Below are 19,682 nucleotides of genomic sequence, written 5' to 3' on the forward strand. Positions count from 1 at the left end.
TATTGTAATATATACAAGGCCCTCTATATGTAACACTAGCATAGAACAAGAATGCAATAATTTCTAGTAAATTTACACTTGTTTAGTCCATACAGCCCAGCCTATAAAATATATAGGTTCTCAATAAATGTATAAATGAAAATTCAGTGAATGTTTAGGATTGTTCTAAACTGTTAATAAATGCGGCACACAATTTGAGACAGAATTCTGGTGCTTTTTGAATAGTAAATGTGCCCCAATGTCTAAAGAAAGTCTGAAGTCTACCCCTCTGATCACATGATTCGGCTGTTGCACTGTTCCTCCCCCAGAGACAGAATTCTGGTGCTTTTTGAATAGTAAATGTGCCCCAATGTCTAAAGAAAGTCTGAAGTCTACCCCTCTGATCACATGATTCGGCTGTTGCACTGTTCCTCCCCCAGAGCAGCTATATATTTGCCTTACTTGATGACATTATTTTTGCTCGCATTTAAATAAACATACATATTAGCTATCTAAAAGCAGATCTGCAAGTTCTACAAAATATAATAATCCCACTACTGCCATAGCCAAATATGTCTGTATTTTGGTAAAGGAGGTTAAAACGTGATGGCAGCTGAAAAATGGAGCCTAGTTGTAACACTGACGCGTTGCAATCCTAAAAAGCAAAACCCATATACATTCTAGACAACAATCAATATATTTTGTAAACAAAATTATTTAATTGTAACACTACAAAATTACATTTACAAGACAAATATTTTGAAATAAGCACAAAGAAGAAAAACATTTTCAGGCTGCAAGTTATTTATTACATGTTCCAGGATGTTATTTCATACATTAATGCTTTCAGTTGTCTTGCTTCATAAGTAACGGTGTTCTTGCCAATGTGCATCTTCTCTTCTTCCAGTGGTTGCTCGATTATGGCAGGTATGTTTTTACCATAAACTGGCAGGGAATGAATAAATTACATTTGTATGAGATTATTAAATTATACGATTACACAAATCCTCTATACCATTATTTACATGTGTTTAGAAGCACTTCGGATTTTCTACTCTTTAACAAAGTTGCATTTACAACAACAAGTAGACATCTAGACATTCCAAATATATTTGTCTGATTGTAAAAGTGGCATCCATGATAAGATATTGTGTGCTACGTAAAAGCACACAGCGTATCCGCCCTGTGTGACGCAGGGAATTCCGGGTGAAAAACGTTTCATCTCATGTAACCGCTGCAGCTTGTGGTTGGCTGCAGCGGTCACATGGGATAAAACGTCATCCCAGGAGGCCGGCCCCGACGAATAAACACAGAATTATGGGTAAGTATAAGATTTTTTTTCTGAGTTGCGTTTTTTGTGACGGAATCGCTGCTTTTCCGCTGCAAAATAGTGGTATTCATAGCTAAATAGAAATCATTGTTGCTCATTAATTTACGTGGAAAGCTGTATGCCTCAGGGAGTTAGTGAGGCTCACAGGGCATGTAACCCAAGTACTCAGTGCAATGGGTAGGCATTACTATTTCGGCAGTAGACTCACTTTGCATGGTGAAGGAGAGTGAAGCGGTCACCCATGTGCAAGATGTTGATTGGGCTACTGAACTACAAAGTCACCTCAGCATAAAGGGATTTGTATGTATGACTTTGTGGGGGAGGGCACCAAATTAAATTTTTGCCTCAGGTGAAAAGCTTCTGCCCTCGGCTATTCTGGAGAGCTGAGAAAAAGATCACATCACACACTTCCTTGCTTCACCCTTACCAAACATAAATAGCTCTATTTATAAGGAGAGCAAGTGGGTGAGTTTCCGGCTCCGTAAATAGAATTTTGGGAGCTGGACAGAGCAATGAAGGGTTATTCCCAACTTAGACAATGGACCGCTGACCGCAGATTCCAGACGGAGACTAGTGGAGAGCAAGCCCACCATCCACTAGCCCCCGCCTGGAATCACCTGTCACAAACTTTCAAAAACTTACTTTCACAATGTTCCAAAAATTGAATACTTTCATAGATCACATTGTCCTGAAGCATGATCATGTGTTTTGACATGTTTTCCAGCAAGGATAGAAAGCATCTTTTTGCATAATACCATGTGTCTGTTCCAAGCTGTAAAAAAAAATAAAAAAATATCAAGATATATTGTCAAGAAAATAATCATTCTGCCCAAATCTCGTATGCAATTTGGCCATGTTACAGACAAAAAAGTTACATATATTTGTTTTTCTGTAAAATGGTGGAAAATGTGGGAAGAGCAAGTACTATATGCAATCTACAGGAAGTTGCAATAAAATGGAAGGGACTCATACTTGCAATACAGACCCAGAGGAAAGTTAAATGTAATAATACGCCTCGTTTACGTCTGAAAATAGGTCGTGTGAACCCAGCCTAAAGGATCTGCCAGACACAGCTTCTGTGTCGACGCCTGTGGTTAATCAGTCTGCACCTGCTCCTAGGTCTGATAGAGTGACTCGATCTGCTACCACTCAGGCTGGTAGGCTGAGGAGTGGGAGAACCTATCACAGCCTGGCCAGACGGTTCTAGCTCCCGCCCTCGGTCTATGTATACCTTCATTTGCTTCTTGTCTTTGCCTGTGAATCTCTCGTTTCCTGGCTCTGCTGTTCCAGCTATTACTATTGACCTCAGCTACATTTTGACACTGACTACTCTCCTGCTCTTTGTTTGGTTCCACCCATCATCCAATCCAGTGTTATGTTATATCCCAATAATACAGACCCATATATACGAGTTATCGTCGTGGATGTATCGGTGTTATAATCAGTAGAAATTACTCCAGAATGACATTGTACAGAAATAAAAACATTGTCTCCCCTTCTCCAAGGCTTCAGGGGCTAAGGGGGAGAATTTAGAGAACATTTCCTCTATATAGAATTGGATTGGCTGCTCGGCCTTGTCTTGTCCCTTTAAATAACAGTTGCTGCTGCTCAAGATGTCACGGAATGTTGTGGATGTTGGCTCCGCCCCTGCACATTATGACAACACTCACATTATATAAGGAGCTGCAGAGCTGACACTCCTTTGAGGGTTGTAGTTGTTGGTGTCAGGTAAGTCCGCGGTGTCTTTGGCTCCTGTTGTGTCCTTCATTATCTTCTATCACGTCTCGTCCTCTTCAGCAATGGTCACTTCTGTGGAAAACCTTGACTTTTCCTTCTTTTGTAGGTTTAGAGTTGGTGAATTACAGAGAATCAGGTAAATCCATCTTTACAGTAAATGTACAATGTGTCTGATAACGCTCAGAAGCTGCTTCTAACCAGAGGACATTCACATCTTCACTGTATGGACCAACATTATTGGTGACGCACATTACATAGAGACATGCCACTGCCAGGGGGCCCATAGTGAGAGGGGGCCCGGCCCTGAACTTCCCTCCTACTATTTGACATAGGGTAATATCATTTTCCTGCAGCCGCCACTAGGGGGAGCTCACTGTACACAGCTCCTATTAAAAAGGCTCTGTCACCAGATTATAAGTGCCCGGTCTCCTACATAATGTGATCTGCGCTGTAATGTAGATAACAACAGTGGTTTTTACTTTGAAAAACGATAATTTTTGAGCAAGATATGAGCAATTTTAGATTTATGCTAATTAGTTTCTTAACGACCAACTGGGCGTGTTTTTACTTTTGACCAAGTGGGCGTTGTGAAGAGAAGTGTATGACACTGACCAATCAGCGACCAATCAGTGACCAATGAGCCTCATACACTTCTCATTGTTCCAGCCCAGCTTCTTTCACTGCACAATCATGCTGGGCTGGAACAATGAGAAGCATATGACGCTGATTGGTCTCTGATTGGTCGCCGATTGGTCACTGATTGGTCAGCGTCATACACTTCTCTTCACAACGCCCACTTGGTCTAAAGTAAAAACACGCCCAGTTGGTCATTAAGAAACTAATTAGCATAAATCTAAAATTGCTCATAACTTGCTCAAAAATGATCGTTTTTCTAAATAAAAACCACTGCTGTTATCTACATTACAGCGCCGATTACATTATGTAGGAGACAGGGCACTTATAATCTGGTGACAGAGACTTTTTTAAGTTCAATAGTAGCTGTAAATCAATATGCAGTGAGCTCCCCCTAGTGGTGGCTGCAGACTGCCAGAGCTTTATAACTTGCACTTTTTTTTTAAGGAAAAGGGGGGCTTTAAAGCTTTAACAGAACAGAAAAATATGTGAAGTAGTTCAGATCACGCTACACTTGACGGGTGCACGAATAAGGTCCCAACCAAAATCACATAGAAGTATTCGACACACAAGTTTTTGAAGCTGAAATGTAAAAATTGTTTTTTTTAGTAAATGCCAGTGGCTTGGTGCGACATTTCGGTCACAATCGACCTTCATCAGACACTGAGTCGTGCTGGGGACTGGTGTATCCTGTAAATCGGCGCTATTTTATAAATGGCAGCTGACTGCTTGGTATAGGCGCCTGTAACTGCTATAAATGATGGGGTTCTGGTTTGGATACCAGTGAGTGGGCTCTGTGTGTGGGTACAGATCTTGAGTTGTAGGTACAGGTTGGGTATTATTACTATTAAGTTGGTACTGAAGATCTTGGGTGCTGTAGAGGTCCTCTGGCTGCTCTAGATTGGGTCTTGGTGGTCCGATCCAGGTAGAGGACAAGTATCAGTAAGTAGATACAGTAGATATGTGAACAGGTCTGGAGGTGTAGATAAGACATGAGTATTGATGAGGGGGTTTTAGTTCTAGGTTCAGGTCTTGAGATGCGGATTCAAGTTGAGGAGGGGTCTGGTTAATTAGACTAGTTCATCACTCACTTCTAAATTACTGTCTGATCTTAAGTAGATATTCCTTATTTATACATTTGTAGAGCACATAGAGTATGTTCTGGACTCTCGCTGTCTTATTTACCCCTAGTATTGAGAGAAGTGAAACAGAGATGATGGAGAAGGAGGTGGAGGAGATGGAGGAGACAGAGGAGGTGGAGTGGACGGAGGTGGAGGAGATAAACATTCAGCAGGAGACGGAGGAGGTGTCGGAGGAGGTGGAGTGGACGGAGGTGGAGGAGATAAACATTCAACTGGAGCCGGAGGAGGTGGAGGAGCCGGAGGAGGTGGAGGAGCCGGAGGAGGTGGAGGAGCCGGAGGAGGTGGAGGAGACAGAGGTGGAGGAAGAGATAAACATTCAGCAGGAGATGGAGGAGGTGGAGTGGACGGAGGTGGAGGAGATAAACATACAGCAGGACGAAGATGAGGTGGAGGAGACGGAGGAGGTGCAGGAGACAGAGGTGGAGGAGGAGATAAACACTCAGCAGAAGACGGAGGAGGTGGAGTGGACGGAGGTGGAAGAGATAAACATTCAGCAGGACGAAGATGAGGTGGAGGAGACGGAGGAGGTGGAAGTGGAGGAGATCAATATTCAGCAGGAGGAAGATGTGCTGGAGACGGAGGAGGAGAAAGCGTAAGTGGCAGAGATGGACTTTCAGTTATTGCTGTATGTATATCCCTGTAAAGTATTGTGTAAGGAGTCAGGACGTTAATTTAATTGCATTATCAAAACTGGTGCAAAGTAAAAGTTGTGCCGTTGCCCATAACAACCAATCAGGTCACATCTTAATTTTCCAATGGGCCTTAGAAAAATGTGCATTGCAATCAGAACTGCTCCTCCTTCGCTTTGCACTAGTTTTGATAAATCTGCAACGTCCATAGTAAAAAGGCCACAAATTCTATCAATATGTTACATAAGACATAGAGCCCCAATGATCTCATTCATCAGGAAAACAGGGAAACCTTCATAAACTTTTTGTAACTTTAGAGCCGACTCATTACAGAACATGACACACAGGATTATTTAGGTTTATCCCATTACATACTTTTGCAATACTTTGAGCTCCGTCTAATTAAGTCTCCACAGAACGTGACACGTGACAATATCAGTGTACATAACCTTATAGACTGATCCTGGGAAGTGCCCACCACTCATCACATGGAGCTGATCTTATTTTCCTGGATTTTTCCTTTAGGACAAGACGCAGGTGGTGGAGACCTAAGTGCCTCAGAATAACCAAAGAGAAGTTCATGTGAGTGATTGTCTGCCTTCATTTTACCTGCAGCGGCCACTAGGTGGAACTCCTATTATAGTCTATAATTAATCAGCATGCAGTGAGCGCCCCGTAGTGGTGGCAGAAAGTGTATTATAATTTTACTTTTTTTCATTAGCTGCTCCAGGGGTGGGGGGATGTTCCAGGCACTAGGATCCCTCTTATCTTTCCTCATGTAGGAGTTGATGATTAATTCTTATCTTTCCCCCGCAGAATCAGAGAGAATAGACAACCAAGGTAAGTACAAGACTATGGATGTCCCCTTTCCTCTTGCTTATTAGGGCCAAAAAAGGTAATAGAGGAGGATCACCCCCATCAGGATCCTCATCTATTAGATAGAGCCGAGAGACGACCTCCCCTTAGAGGGTCATTTACAGCCCTACATTGAACACTTGAGTTTACTGGAGAGCTCCCCAAGTCTTGCCTCCTGATTGTAGGGGCACCTAGTCGCAGGACCCCCATAATTATCTCATCTCTCCAGGACGTGTCCCAAGGTTGTGCAAAAGTGGTAAACCCAGTAATCCCCCTGCCCCAGTCTAAACCCTACTCGCCAGTCACCGCTGTCCCCACAAGACCCGTTCCCTCTCATGAAAGTCTCACCCTGGGTTTATCTTCTGTAGGTTCCTCAGATTTTTTCCCTGCTGCTTCAGCAATGACACCATCGAATAAGTGGCGTGGCATTGTGAGGAGTCGCTGAGGCTAAACTCTTAGAAAGTTCCTCTGGACATTGTCATCTGCTGCAACAGACAAGCAGGAGTCATACAGCTCTGTCCAGTGCCCCCCTGTCCAAAGCCGCACCAGGGGGCGTTCCTGCAGTGAAGTACTAGATCGCCCACCCCTGAGGATCCAGATGAAGTACAGGTTTGTTGGCCAGAACATTATTATTGGAGGTTTCCCATTATTGTATTTACTTAGTGTTTAGTGTAAACCAAACATCTCCAATAATGCAATGCAGCAGTACATTATAGATGTATAGGAAAAATGCTAATGGATGTCCAGTTCTGGTGGATGCAGCTCTGGTAGTGACTACAGTATCAGATGAATGAAGTAAATCTACAGTGCTGCTCTCTTACAGGTGGAGCTGTATACTTTGTAACGCACTTTTCTTATATAGCAGACTGTTCCACCCCGGAATCTCATTTCCGCTCTCAGACCGAGACCATCGCGCTCTCCAGGACTTCCAGTAACCGCACCGAGCAGGGACAGAACCAGCTTCAGCCTGATCCTGTGGAAGTCTGACCCCCCCGGACTTGGAGCAAAGACTCCAGACAAAAAACCTCGTCCCCTCGTCCAAGAACTCGGTATCTGGCGGATTACAAGATATTCCATGGACGGCCACAGAAAAGTTTATAACATTTTACTTGTAAGAACGGAAAATCTTCAGGAAAACGGCAGAAAATAAAATATTATTAATTGTTCCTTACTCAGTGGAGTCTCCTTATTGGTCCCCCTCCCCCACCAGCACTGGGAAGCTGTATGTTGAGTGCAGTTGTTCCCAGTAGTTGACCATTATGGTGACTGTTCCCCTTTGAGGCATGTAATGGGTCGTGTAAAGCCATTCTGACAATCCGATCACACGTGAACTATTCAGGCCGAGCATGACTGCAGTGGAGGACGGGCAGTATCCAGTGACTTCAGTGGGTTCTGTCCAATGTATCACCACAGAGAAACTAGCGAGGATCTAGTGAAGGAAAACCTGATACACTGTGCTATGTCTAGTGCAGAGTCCGCAGGGGTGGAGAATGAAAAAGTGCATCCGATGTGGGGGAGGGGAGACATACGAGAACCTGTACGGACCAGCCTGAGTGTAAGATAATAGTGGGATCATTTCCAGGCCAGGCAGCTTCTGTACTCACTAGGGGGGAGGAGATCTGAGGTATTCCTCACATAAAGGCTATATGGCAAATTATATATCTGTGCTTCAGAAGACATTAATTTCATCAAACCAGCGGTGTAGTTATAGGTAGTGAAGAAGGAGCAGTCACACCCGAACCCTGGTACTTGAACAACAAGTAATCACCACCATACAGTGCCCTCAATCATCTCATCATGCTGCCATACAATGCCAAATATCACCACCATACAGCACTCTCATCCATCTCATTATACTGCCATACAATGCCAACTATCACCACCATACAGTACCCTCATCCATCATTATACTGCCATACAATGCCAAATATCACCACCATACAGTACCCTCATCCATCTCATTATACTGCCATACAATGCCAAATATCACCACCATACAGTACCCTCATCCATCTCATTATACTGCCATACAATGCCAACTATCACCACCATACAGCACCCTCATCCATCTCATCATACTGCCATGCAATGCAAAATATCACGACTATACAGCACATTCATCCATCTAATTATACTGCCATACAATGCCAAATATCCCCACTATAAAGCACCCTAATCCATCTCATCATACTGCCATACAATAACAAATATCACCACTATACAGCACCCTCATCCATCTCATTATACTGCCATACAATGCCAAATATCACCACCATACAGTACCCTCATCCATCTCATTATACTGCCATACAATGCCAAATATCACCACCATACAGTACCCTCATCCATCTCATTATACTGCCATACAATGCCAACTATCACCACCATACAGCACCCTCATCCATCTCATCATACTGCCATGCAATGCAAAATATCACGACTATACAGCACATTCATCCATCTAATTATACTGCCATACAATGCCAAATATCCCCACTATAAAGCACCCTAATCCATCTCATCATACTGCCATACAATAACAAATATCACCACTATACAGCACCCTCATCCATCTCATTATACTGCCATACAATGCAAAATATCATGACTATACAGCACATTCATCCATCTAATTATACTGCCATACAATGCCATATATCACCACTATACAGCACCCTCATCCATCTCATCATTCTGCCATACAATGCCAAATATCACCACCATACAGTGCCCAAGTTCATCTCATCATACTGCCATACAATGCCAAATATCACCACCAAACCGTGCCCTCGTTCACCTCAACATACTGCCATACAATGCCAAATAACACCAACATACAGCACCCTCATTCATCCCATTATACTGCCATACAATGCCAAATATCACCACCATACAGTGCCCTCATCCATCTCATCATACTGCCATACAATGCCAAACATCACCAACATACAGCACCCTCATCCATCCCATTATACTGCCATACAATGCCAAATACCACCATACAGTGCCGTGATTCATCTCATCATACTGCCATACAATACCAAATATCACCACCATACAGCACGCTCATCCATCTCATCATAGTGTCCTACAATGCCAAATATCACCACCATACAGCACCCTCAATCATCTCATTATACTGCCATACAATGCCAAATATCGCCACCATACAGCACCCTCATTCATCTCATCATAGTGTCATACAATGCCAAATATCACCACCATACAGTATCCTAATCCATCTCATTATCCTGCCAAACAATGCCAAATATCACCGCCATACAGCACCCTCATTCATCTCATACTGCCATACAATGCCAAATATCACCACCATACAGTACCCTCATTCATCTCATCATACTGTCATACAATGCCAAATACTACCACCATACAGCACCCCCATCCATCTCATCATACTGTCATACAATGCCAAATACCACCACCATACAGCACCCTCACCCATCTCATCATACTGCCATACAATGCCAAACATCACCACCATACAGTGCCCTCATTCATCTCAACATACTGCCATACAATGCCAAATACCACCATACAGTGCCCTGATTCATCTCATCATACTGCCATACAATACCAAATATCACCACCATACAGCACCCTCATATATCTCATTATACTGCCATACAATGCCAAATACCACTATACAGCACCCTCATCCATCTCATTATACTAACATACAATGCCAAATACAACCACAATACTGTACCCTCATCCATCTCATCATACTGCCATACAATGCCAAATATCACTACCACACAGCACCCTTATACTGCTCATTATACCGCCATACAGTGCCAAATATCACCAACCTATAGTGCCCTCATCCATCTCATTATCCTGTTAAATGATGCCAAATATCAACGCCATACAATATCCTCATCCATCTCATTATACTACCAGACAATGCCAAATACCACCAAAACACAGTACCCTCATCCATCTCATCATACTGCCATACAATGCCAAATATCATTACCACACAGCACCCTTATACTGCTCATTATCCTGCCATACAGTGCCAAATATCACCAACTTATAGTACCCTCATCCATCTCATCATAGTGTCATACTATACCAAATAATTACCAAGGGGTGGACCTCAGTAGTTGGTGGGCGCAAAGGATTCAAAATGTATAGAGTGTCTACCGGCAAACAGAGCCCTTGTTTCCCAACCACCAAAATTAAAATATAAAGTTTTAATTGGTATAGACGACCATCAACAGACTACATAGAAGTTAAAATTCCTGGTCCATAAAATGTGTGGTTAATTCAAAGAAGCAAGGTGCTAACGGCTGTAGACCGCAGCACCACGTTGTAAGTTAAATTACTAAGAGACCAGCAGGACCAGAGTTAAAAATTCAAAAGAGCCCCCTCTACATGTTTCACTACCCACGTAGCGTCTTCAGGGGTATAGGGGCTAGTGGCCACTGTAATACAATGCCAAATACCACCACCATACAGCACACTCATGCACCTTATTATACTGCCATACAATACCAAATATCACCACCATACAGCACCCTCATCCATCTCATCATGCTACCATACAATTCCAAATATCACCAACATACAGAACCCTCATCCATCTCATCATACTGCAATACAATGCCAAATATCACCACCATACAGCACCCTCATTAATCTCATTATACCGCCATGCAGTGCCGAATATCACCACCATACAGTCCCCTCATCCATCTCATCATAGTGTCATACCATACCAAATATCAACACCATACAGTACCCTCATCCATCTCATCATACTACCATACAATACCAAATAACACCACCATACACCACCCTCATCCATCTCATTATACTACCATAAAATTTCAAATATCACCACTATAAAGCACCCTCATCCATCTCATTATACTGCCATACAAAGCCAAATATCAAAATCATACAGTACCCTCATTCATCTCATCATACTGTAATACAATGCCAAATACCACCACCATGCAGCACCCTCTTGTATCTTATTATACTGCCATACAGTGCCAAATATCAACACCATACAATACCCTCATTCATCTCATCATACTACCATACAATGCCAAATAACACAACCATACAGCACCCTCATCCATCTCATCATACAGCCATACAATGCCAAATATCACAACTATACATCACCCTCATCATACTGCCATACAATGCCAAATATCACTACCATACAGCTCCCTCATTCATCTCATTATACTGCCATACAGTGCTAAATATCACCATCATAGAGTACCCTCATTCATCTCATCATACTGTAATACAATGCCAAATACCACCACCATACAGCACACTCATGCACCTTATTATACTGCCATACAATACCAAATATCACCACCATACAGCACCCTCATCCATCTCATCATGCTACCATACAATTCCAAATATCACCAACATACAGAACCCTCATCTATCTCATCATACTACCATACAATGCCAAATAACATACCATACAGCACCCTCATCCATCTCATCATACTGCCTTACAGTGCCAAATATAACCGTCATACGGTATTCTCATCTATCTCATCATACTACCATACAATGCCAAATAACACCACCATACAGCACCCTCATCTATCTCATCATACTGCCATACAATGCCAAATATCACCACCATACAGTGCCCTCATCCATCTCATTATCCTGCCAAACAATGCACAATATCACCGCCATACATTATCCTCATCCATCCTATCATACTACCATACAATGCCAAATATCAACACCAAACAGTGCCCCCATTCATCTCATCATACTGCCATACAATGCCAAATGCCACCATACAGCACCCTCATCTATCTCATCATACTGCCATACAATGCCAAATATCCCCACCATACAGCACCTTCATTTATCTCATTATACTGCCATACAATGCCAAATATCACCAACATACAGTACCCTCATTCATCTCCTTATACTGCCATACAATGCCAAATTTTCACCACCATACAGTATCCTCATCCATCTCATCATACTGCCATACAATGACAAATATCACCACCATACAGCACCCTCACCCATCTCATCCTACTGCCATACAATGCCAAATATTACAGCCATACAGCACCCTCATCCATCGCATTATACTACCATACAATACCAAATATCACCACCATACAGTGCCCTCATTTATCTCATCATACTACCGTACAATGCCAAATACCACGACCATACAGTGCCCTCATTCATCACATCATACCGCCATACAATGCCAAATATCACCAACATAAAGCACCCTCATCCATCTCATCATACCGCCATAAAATGAAAATTATCACCAGCACAGCATTTTCTCAACATTATACAGTGATAAATATTGGAATAATATTGCCATACAATGCAAAGAAACACCAGCATCAAGTGCTGATGCAAATGTGCACCTTGTTTTTTTTTGGAGGGGTATTTATGAGAGGTGAAACTTTATTCACAAGTTGTTTCAAACAAAAATCCTTCTCCTTACAGAATTATACAGCTCCCATAGATCTCAATACTAGTGAGTTCCCCTAGTGGAGGCTGAAGGCAGAACAAGTTTGATCATATAACGCATGTGACGGCGTCTCTCACTAAAGGGGTGGAGGGGGTGTGCTGAGCACTAGGACACCCCAAGTGTAATTGTATACAATGGGGCAGATTTACTACGGTCTACAGCTAGAATGTGTCGTGAACTGCTCCTTATTTGGGCAGGTTTCATTTTAGACTAATTTATGAAAAGATGTTTGCTCCTCACTACAAACTCAGTCCTGCAGGGAAATGTGGTCCTGCGGGGAGATGTGGTCCTGCGGGGAGATGTGGTCCTACAGGGAGATGTGGTCCTGCAGGGAGATGTGGTCCTGCAAGGAGATGTGGTCCTGCAGGGAGATGTGGTCCTGCAGGGAGATGTGGTCCTGCAGGGAGATGTGGTCCTGCAGGGAGATGTGGTCCTACAGGGAGATGTGGTCCTACAGGTAGATGTGGTCCTACAGGGAGATGTGGCCCTACAGGTAGATGTGGTTCTACAGGTAGTTGTGGTCCTACAGGGAGATGTGGTCCTACAGGTAGATGTGGTCCTACAGGGAGATTTGGTCCTACAGGGAGATGTGGTCCTACAGGTAGATGTGGTTCTACAGGTAGATGTGGTCCTGCAGGTAGATGTGGTCCTACAGGGAGATGTGGTCCTACAGGTAGATGTGGTCCTGCAGGGAGATGTGGTCCTACAGGGAGATGTGGCCCTACAGGGAGATGTGGCCCTATTGGGAGATGTGGTCCTGTAGGGAGATGTGGTCCTACAGGGAGATGTGGTCCTGTAGGGAGATGTGGTCCTGTAGGGAGATGTGGTCCTGCAGGTAGATGTGGCCCTACAGGGAGATGTGGCCCTACAGGGAGATGTGGTCCTGTAGGGAGATGTGGTCCTGCAGGGAGATGTGGTCCTACAGGGAGATGTGGTCCTACAGGTAGATGTGGTCCTGCAGGTAGATGTGGTCCTACAGGGAGATGTGGTCCTGCAGGGAGATGTGGTCCTACAGGGAGATGTGGTCCTGTAGGGAGATGTGGTCCTGCAGGTAGATGTGGTCCTGCAGGGAGATGTGGTCCTGCAGGGAGATGTGGTCCTGCAGGGAGATGTGGTCCTGCAGGGAGATGTGGCTCTGCAGGGAGATGTGGCCGTGCAGGGAGATGTGGTCCTGCAGGGAGATGTGGTCCTGCAGGGAGATGTGGTCCTGCGGGAAGACGCGGAAAATGGGCCTGCAGTGCAATCCTGCAGAGACGTGGGGTAATGAGCTGGTTCTCCTATGACTTATGAAGTTGCAGAATTGTACAGAGAAGTATGGTGGGAGGGGGTACAGAGAAGTATGGGCGGGGGTACAGAGAAGTATGGGGGGGTACAGAGAGGTGGCCCATAGCAAATATCACATAAGCGCCCCCACCTGGTGCTTGTTCACATCAACACAACCCTCATTTAAATACATGGAGGCTCATTGGTTGTTTCAGCCGGGTGACCCTGGGTTCTATTCCCGTGAAGTCTATGAGGATGGAGAACACTTGGCAGAATTATACTGTACAGGAATGATGGAGCCAACCTGAGCTGTGACCCCCTCCCCATTCATTGGGCCCCATAGCAGCCGCCTCTATGGAATAATCCCCTTTGGATGAACATCTGCACCAGGAAAAGTTATGATTACAGATCTGCAGAACGGTCGCATCACTGGTTTATGTCAGTGATCTGCAGCCTGCGGCTCTCTAGCTGTTGTAGAACTACAAGTCCCAGCACAACCTGACAGTCCACAGCTTTACCTTAGGGAGGCAGCAACTTTTAACTTTTTTTGTGTAGTCATTATCTAAGAGCCATAACTTTATTTTTCCATTAATCGAGCGGTGTGAGGGCTTAGATTTTGCTGGACAAGCTGTAGATTTTATTGGCGCCATTTTGGGATACATTCGATTTTTTAATCACTGTTCATTAGATTTTTTAGGGGGCGGATTAAACAAAAAATAAACAATTCTGGAATTTATTTTTCAGTTTTCACCGTGAAGTGTAATTGACCTGTTAACTCTTTTCTGCACGTTGATGTGATTACGGCGACATCAAATGTATAGAATTCTTTTGTTTTACTACTTATGAACAAAAAAAATCACCTAAAATTGTTTCTGGTTTTTTTGTTGCCATTTTCATAGATCCATATTTTTTTTTTATGGATCTAAGAATACGAGGGCTTGAATATTGCAGGAAGAGTTGACATTTTCTTCATTTGTATCATCATTTTACATTCTGTTTTTTGGGGTAAACAAAAACAGCAATTCCGGTATTCTTTTTAATTTCGTTTTTTTGCGTTCAGGACCCTAAGACGTCTACAATGCTTCTGTACACGACCGACCTAGAGGACATTGTTAGGCCTCCGGCTGCCATAGCCGGCTGGTCAAGTCACGGAAGGACCAATGTGGCAGTAGAGGAAGCCCCCAACTCTGTCTAGCAGTGTAGATGCCGCAGATGCTATTGACCGCAGAATCCAAGGGGTTTAACGGACGATATCGGAGTTAGCTCGATCCCCGGCCATTGCACTTGAGGGTCAGATGTTGATGGCGTGGTCTCCGCTACAGAGCAAACGCCATGCAAGTGTAATATATGGCGCTGATGTTACAGACTACCCGCCCTCGCTCCGTGTGTGTATGTGTACGTGTGTGTGTTTGTGTGTGTGTGTGTGTGTGTGTGTGTGTGTGTGTATAGCGCGTGCAGAGTGGGAAGGGCTGAATGGCATGCTGGAAGTTGTAGTCTCACAGCAGTTGGAGGGGCAGGTTATAGATTTTTGGTTCTGGTGCTTGTTAATGGAGACGACATATAACAATGTATCAGCAGTAAATTGTATCAATATAGAGAAATAAATTGATATTATAGGCCGGAGATTATGCAGAGATAAAGTCCTAATAAGGAGGAGTAACAATTCGCAGGATATTATAATAGTCTCACAATCTCCTCCTCATCACATCTGGGAAACAGCAGCGGGTCTAGAAGTATCCGAATATTATATGGAAGTGTTTGTTATAATGTATAGGCCTATATACCTGCTATATACACATTATCAGTCCATTCTGTCCTCCACCCATCATCGAATCCAGTGTTATGTTATATCCCAATAATACAGACCCCATATATATGAGCAGGGCCGGCCTTAGGGTAGATGGCGCCCTGTGCGAAATTATCTTTCGGCGCCCCACGCCATTATAAAAAATGCCCCATAAAAAAGCATAATTCCTCCCCACAGTATAATACCCTATATAGTGCCCCCACACAGTGTAATGCCCCTTTAGTGCCCCACACACAGTATAATAATAATATTTAATAATGTAATATATTATAACGCCTTCAAGAACACAGTATTTTGTCCTCTAATTGTGCCTACACAGTGTTATGCCCCCTAAGTGCCACACACATTATATTGCCCCCTGTAGTACCCCTACACAGTATGATGTCCTCCACAGAGTATAATGCCCCCACAGCCCCCCTAGTAGAAAGTGCACCCTGTAGATTGTGCCATACAGCTTCCCTGTAGACAGTGCCATAATCCCCCACCTCCTCCTTGTAGACAGTGCCATACAGCCCCCATCTGCCCCTTGTAGTGTCATACAGCCCCCATCTGCCCCTTGTAGTGCCATACAGCCCCCCATCTGCCCCTTGTAGTGTTATACAGCCCCACCTCCCTCTTGTACACAGTGCCCCCCACCGCCCCCTTGTAGACAGTGTCATACAGCACCCACCTCCCCATTGTAGAAAGTGACATACAGCCCACACCTCCCCCTTGTAGACAGTGCCATACTGCCCCCACCTCCAACTGACAGGTCCTTGCGTAGGCCGGCTTGATCCAGAGATGTCATCACGCCGACTGCGCAGGGATCCTGTCCCTGCGCCTCATAGGCTGCAGGCGCCTCTGTAGCCTGTTACAGAGTTTCCCAACCTTTTCGGACTTGAGCCACCCCTGGACAAAAAAAAATTCCTCAGGGCCACCCTACCAAAAATTGTTTAGAGAAAGACAGAAAATAGCTAAAAATAAGCACTACATTCTTAGGGTATGTTCACACAGCGTTTTTTGTAAGGCAGAAAAAATCTGCTTTTGAATTGACAGCGTTATTTGATGGGGTTTTTTTAGCGTTTTTTTTTTTAAGCCGTTGAAGCGAATGCAAAAGACGCAGCAAAAAAAGCTCAAAGAGCGCCAAAGCTATTTTCTTCCTACTGTTAATTTCAATTGGAGGTCAGAGGTGGAAACCACTTGAAGACCATCAGCCCCCCCCACTCACAGTAAAATGACCATCAGCCCCCCACTCACAGTAAGGCTGGGTTCACACACACTATTTACGGACGTCATTCGGGCGTTTTAGCCTCGAATTACGTCCGAAAATGCGGCTCAAAAGCGTCGGCAAAGATCTGCCCATTCATTTGAATGGGTCTTACGATCTTCTGTGCTGACGGTCATTTTTTTTACGCGCCACTGTCAAAAGACGGCGCGTAAAAGAGACGCCCGCGTCAAAGAAAAGCCTGTCACTTCTTGAGACGTAATTGGAGCCGTTTTCCCTTGACAATAGAAAAACAGCTCCAATTACGTCCGTAATGGACGCAGCGAACAGCGCCTGCACATGCCATTACGTCTGAAATTCCGGTGAACATACCCTAAAATGACCATCAGCCCGTCCACTCACAGTAAAACTACCATCAGCCCGTCCACTCACAGTAAAACTACCATCAGCCCGTCCACTCACAGTAAAACTACCATCAGCCCGTCCACTCACAGTAAAACTACCATCAGCCCCCACTCACAGTAAAATGACCATCAGCCTCCAACTCACAGTAAAACTACCATCAGCCCCCCACTCACAGTAAGGCCTCATTTACACGAGCGTGTGCGTTTTGCGCGCGCAAAAAACGCTGCGTTTTGCGCGCGCAAAAGGCACTTGGCAGCTCCGTGTGTCATCCGTGTATGATGCGCGGCTGCGTGATTTTCACGCAGCCGCCATCATAGAGATGAGGCTAGTCGACGCCCGTCACTGTCCAAGGTGCTGAAAGAGCTAACTGATCGGCAGTAACTCTTTCAGCACCCTCGACAGTGAATGCCGAACACAATATACACCAACCTGTGAATAAAAAAAAAATTTCATACTTACCAAGAACTTCCTGCTTCCCCCAGTCCGGGCTCCCGGCCGTTGCCTTGGTGACGCGTCCCTCTCTTGTCATCCGGCCCCACCTCCCAGGATGACGCCGCAGTCCATGAGACCGCTGCAGCCTGTGATTGGCTGCAGCCTGTGCTTGGCCTGTGATTGGCTGCAGCTGTCACTTGGACTAAACTGTCATCCCGGGAGGTCGGACCGGAGTTATCGGTAAGTCAGAACGTCTTTTTTTTTTTACAGGTTCATGGATTTTCGGAGCGGAAGTCACTGTCCATGGTGCTGAACCAGTTTAACGCTTTCAGCACCGTGGACAGTGACTGTCTCCTGACGTCGCGTACCCGAACATTTTTTACCGGTTTCGGTCAAAACGAGTTTGGCCGAACCCGGTGAAGTTCGGTGCGCTCATCTCGAATTTGACACTCCGTTTGGATGTTTGTAAACAGAAAAGCACGTGGTGCTTTTCTGTTTACATTCAGGAGTTTGACAGCTCTTGCGTGATTTTCGCGCATGCAACGCAGGACCGTCCGTGTGGCATGCGTTGTTTTCACGCACCCATTGAAGTCAATGGGTGCGTGTTGCGTGAAAAACGCAAGAATATAGAACATGTCGTGAGTTTTACGCAACGCACTCACGCAGCGCAAAATTCACGCATCGTCTAAACAGCCCCATAGACTATTATAGGTGCGTACGGCACGCGTGAAAAGCACGCGCGTCGCACGCGCGTATAATACGCTCGTGTAAATGAGGCCTAAAACTACCATCAGCCCCCTACTCACAGTAAAATGACCATCAGCCCGTCCACTCACAGTAAAATGACCATCAGCCCGCCACTCACAGATGCTCCTTGTAGGTCGTGCCACACAGCCCCCTTGTAGTTCGTGCCACACAGCACCCTTGTAGTTCGTGCCACACAGCCCCCTTGTAGTTCGTGCCACACAGCCCCCTTGTAGTTCGTGCCACACAGCCCCCTTGTAGTTCGTGCCACACAGCCCCCTTGTAGTTCGTGCCACACAGCCCCCTTGTAGTTCGTGCCACACAGCCCCCTTGTAGTTCGTGCCACACAGACCCCTTGTAGGTCATGCCACACAGCCCCTTTGTAGGTAGTAGGGATGTCACGACACCTGAATTTGGACTTCAATACCGATACTTCGTGTAGTATTGCAATTTCGATACCAAAACGTTCTTCCATTTTCTGATGTGAGGCGCGAGGTGTGATGCTGAATTTAACCTCCATTTGCCTCACATTAATAGTAATTAACCCCATCATGTTTCTCAGTCATAATGGGTTAATGTGTGAGGTACATGATGGGGTTAATTACTATTAATGTGAGGCACATGGAGGTTAAATTCAGCATCACACCTCGCGCCTCACATAAATTTATTTTTTTTACAGCGTACACATCATAAATGACGCAAAAAAATAGTTGTGCAGGTTATTACGGCCGCGCCAATACTGAATGTGTGTATTTTATATATTGACTTATTTTAAAGTTTATTGTAAAAAAAAAGGCGTATGTGTATTTTTTTAAATTTAACATTACTTCATGTTTTTACTTTATTTTTAAACTTTAAAGGAATAGTGTCACGAAATTTTTTTTTTAACATCAGTTTGATTTTAGTTTTTTAAAAAAAAAATTTTATATTTATTTGTGTGTTTGTGTTTTACTTTTACACTTTTTCTTCCCTATGGGGGCTGCCATTTTTTACTCCATTTCTGTA

At 44.3% G+C, this 19,682-nt stretch overlaps 1 protein-coding gene and 1 long non-coding RNA gene across 10 annotated transcripts in view; one reads left to right on the forward strand and one right to left on the reverse strand.

The window, feature by feature from the left end:
- Positions 1 to 765: 765 nt before the first annotated feature.
- On the reverse strand, positions 766 to 2,898 carry LOC142748940 (uncharacterized). Its single transcript, XR_012882338.1, has 3 exons — positions 2,709 to 2,898; positions 1,952 to 2,081; positions 766 to 924 (listed from the first exon to the last, which is right to left on the reverse strand). It is a non-coding gene; the product is annotated as an uncharacterized LOC142748940 (long non-coding RNA).
- The window catches only part of LOC142748938 (uncharacterized), a 148,153-nt gene continuing 131,183 nt past the window's right edge, over positions 2,713 to 19,682 (forward strand). The window contains exons 1-8 of one of the 9 annotated variants that reach the window (XM_075856356.1): positions 2,713 to 3,037; positions 3,153 to 3,182; positions 4,871 to 5,048; positions 5,085 to 5,413; positions 5,976 to 6,032; positions 6,267 to 6,290; positions 6,674 to 6,914; positions 7,168 to 7,476. In XM_075856356.1, the coding sequence (XP_075712471.1) occupies positions 4,893 to 5,048; positions 5,085 to 5,413; positions 5,976 to 6,032; positions 6,267 to 6,290; positions 6,674 to 6,722 (615 nt within the window). In that variant the 5' untranslated portion in view covers positions 2,713 to 3,037; positions 3,153 to 3,182; positions 4,871 to 4,892 and the 3' untranslated portion in view covers positions 6,723 to 6,914; positions 7,168 to 7,476. Of the gene's footprint in view, positions 3,038 to 3,152; positions 3,183 to 4,870; positions 5,049 to 5,084; positions 5,414 to 5,975; positions 6,033 to 6,266; positions 6,291 to 6,673; positions 6,915 to 7,128; positions 7,477 to 19,682 lie in introns of those variants that run through there. The other 8 variants (XM_075856359.1, XM_075856357.1, XM_075856358.1 and 5 more) reach the window with 8 other exon arrangements.

This window comes from Rhinoderma darwinii, chromosome 3 (genome assembly GCF_050947455.1).
Source record: "Rhinoderma darwinii isolate aRhiDar2 chromosome 3, aRhiDar2.hap1, whole genome shotgun sequence".
Taxonomy (NCBI): Eukaryota; Metazoa; Chordata; class Amphibia; order Anura; family Rhinodermatidae; genus Rhinoderma; species Rhinoderma darwinii.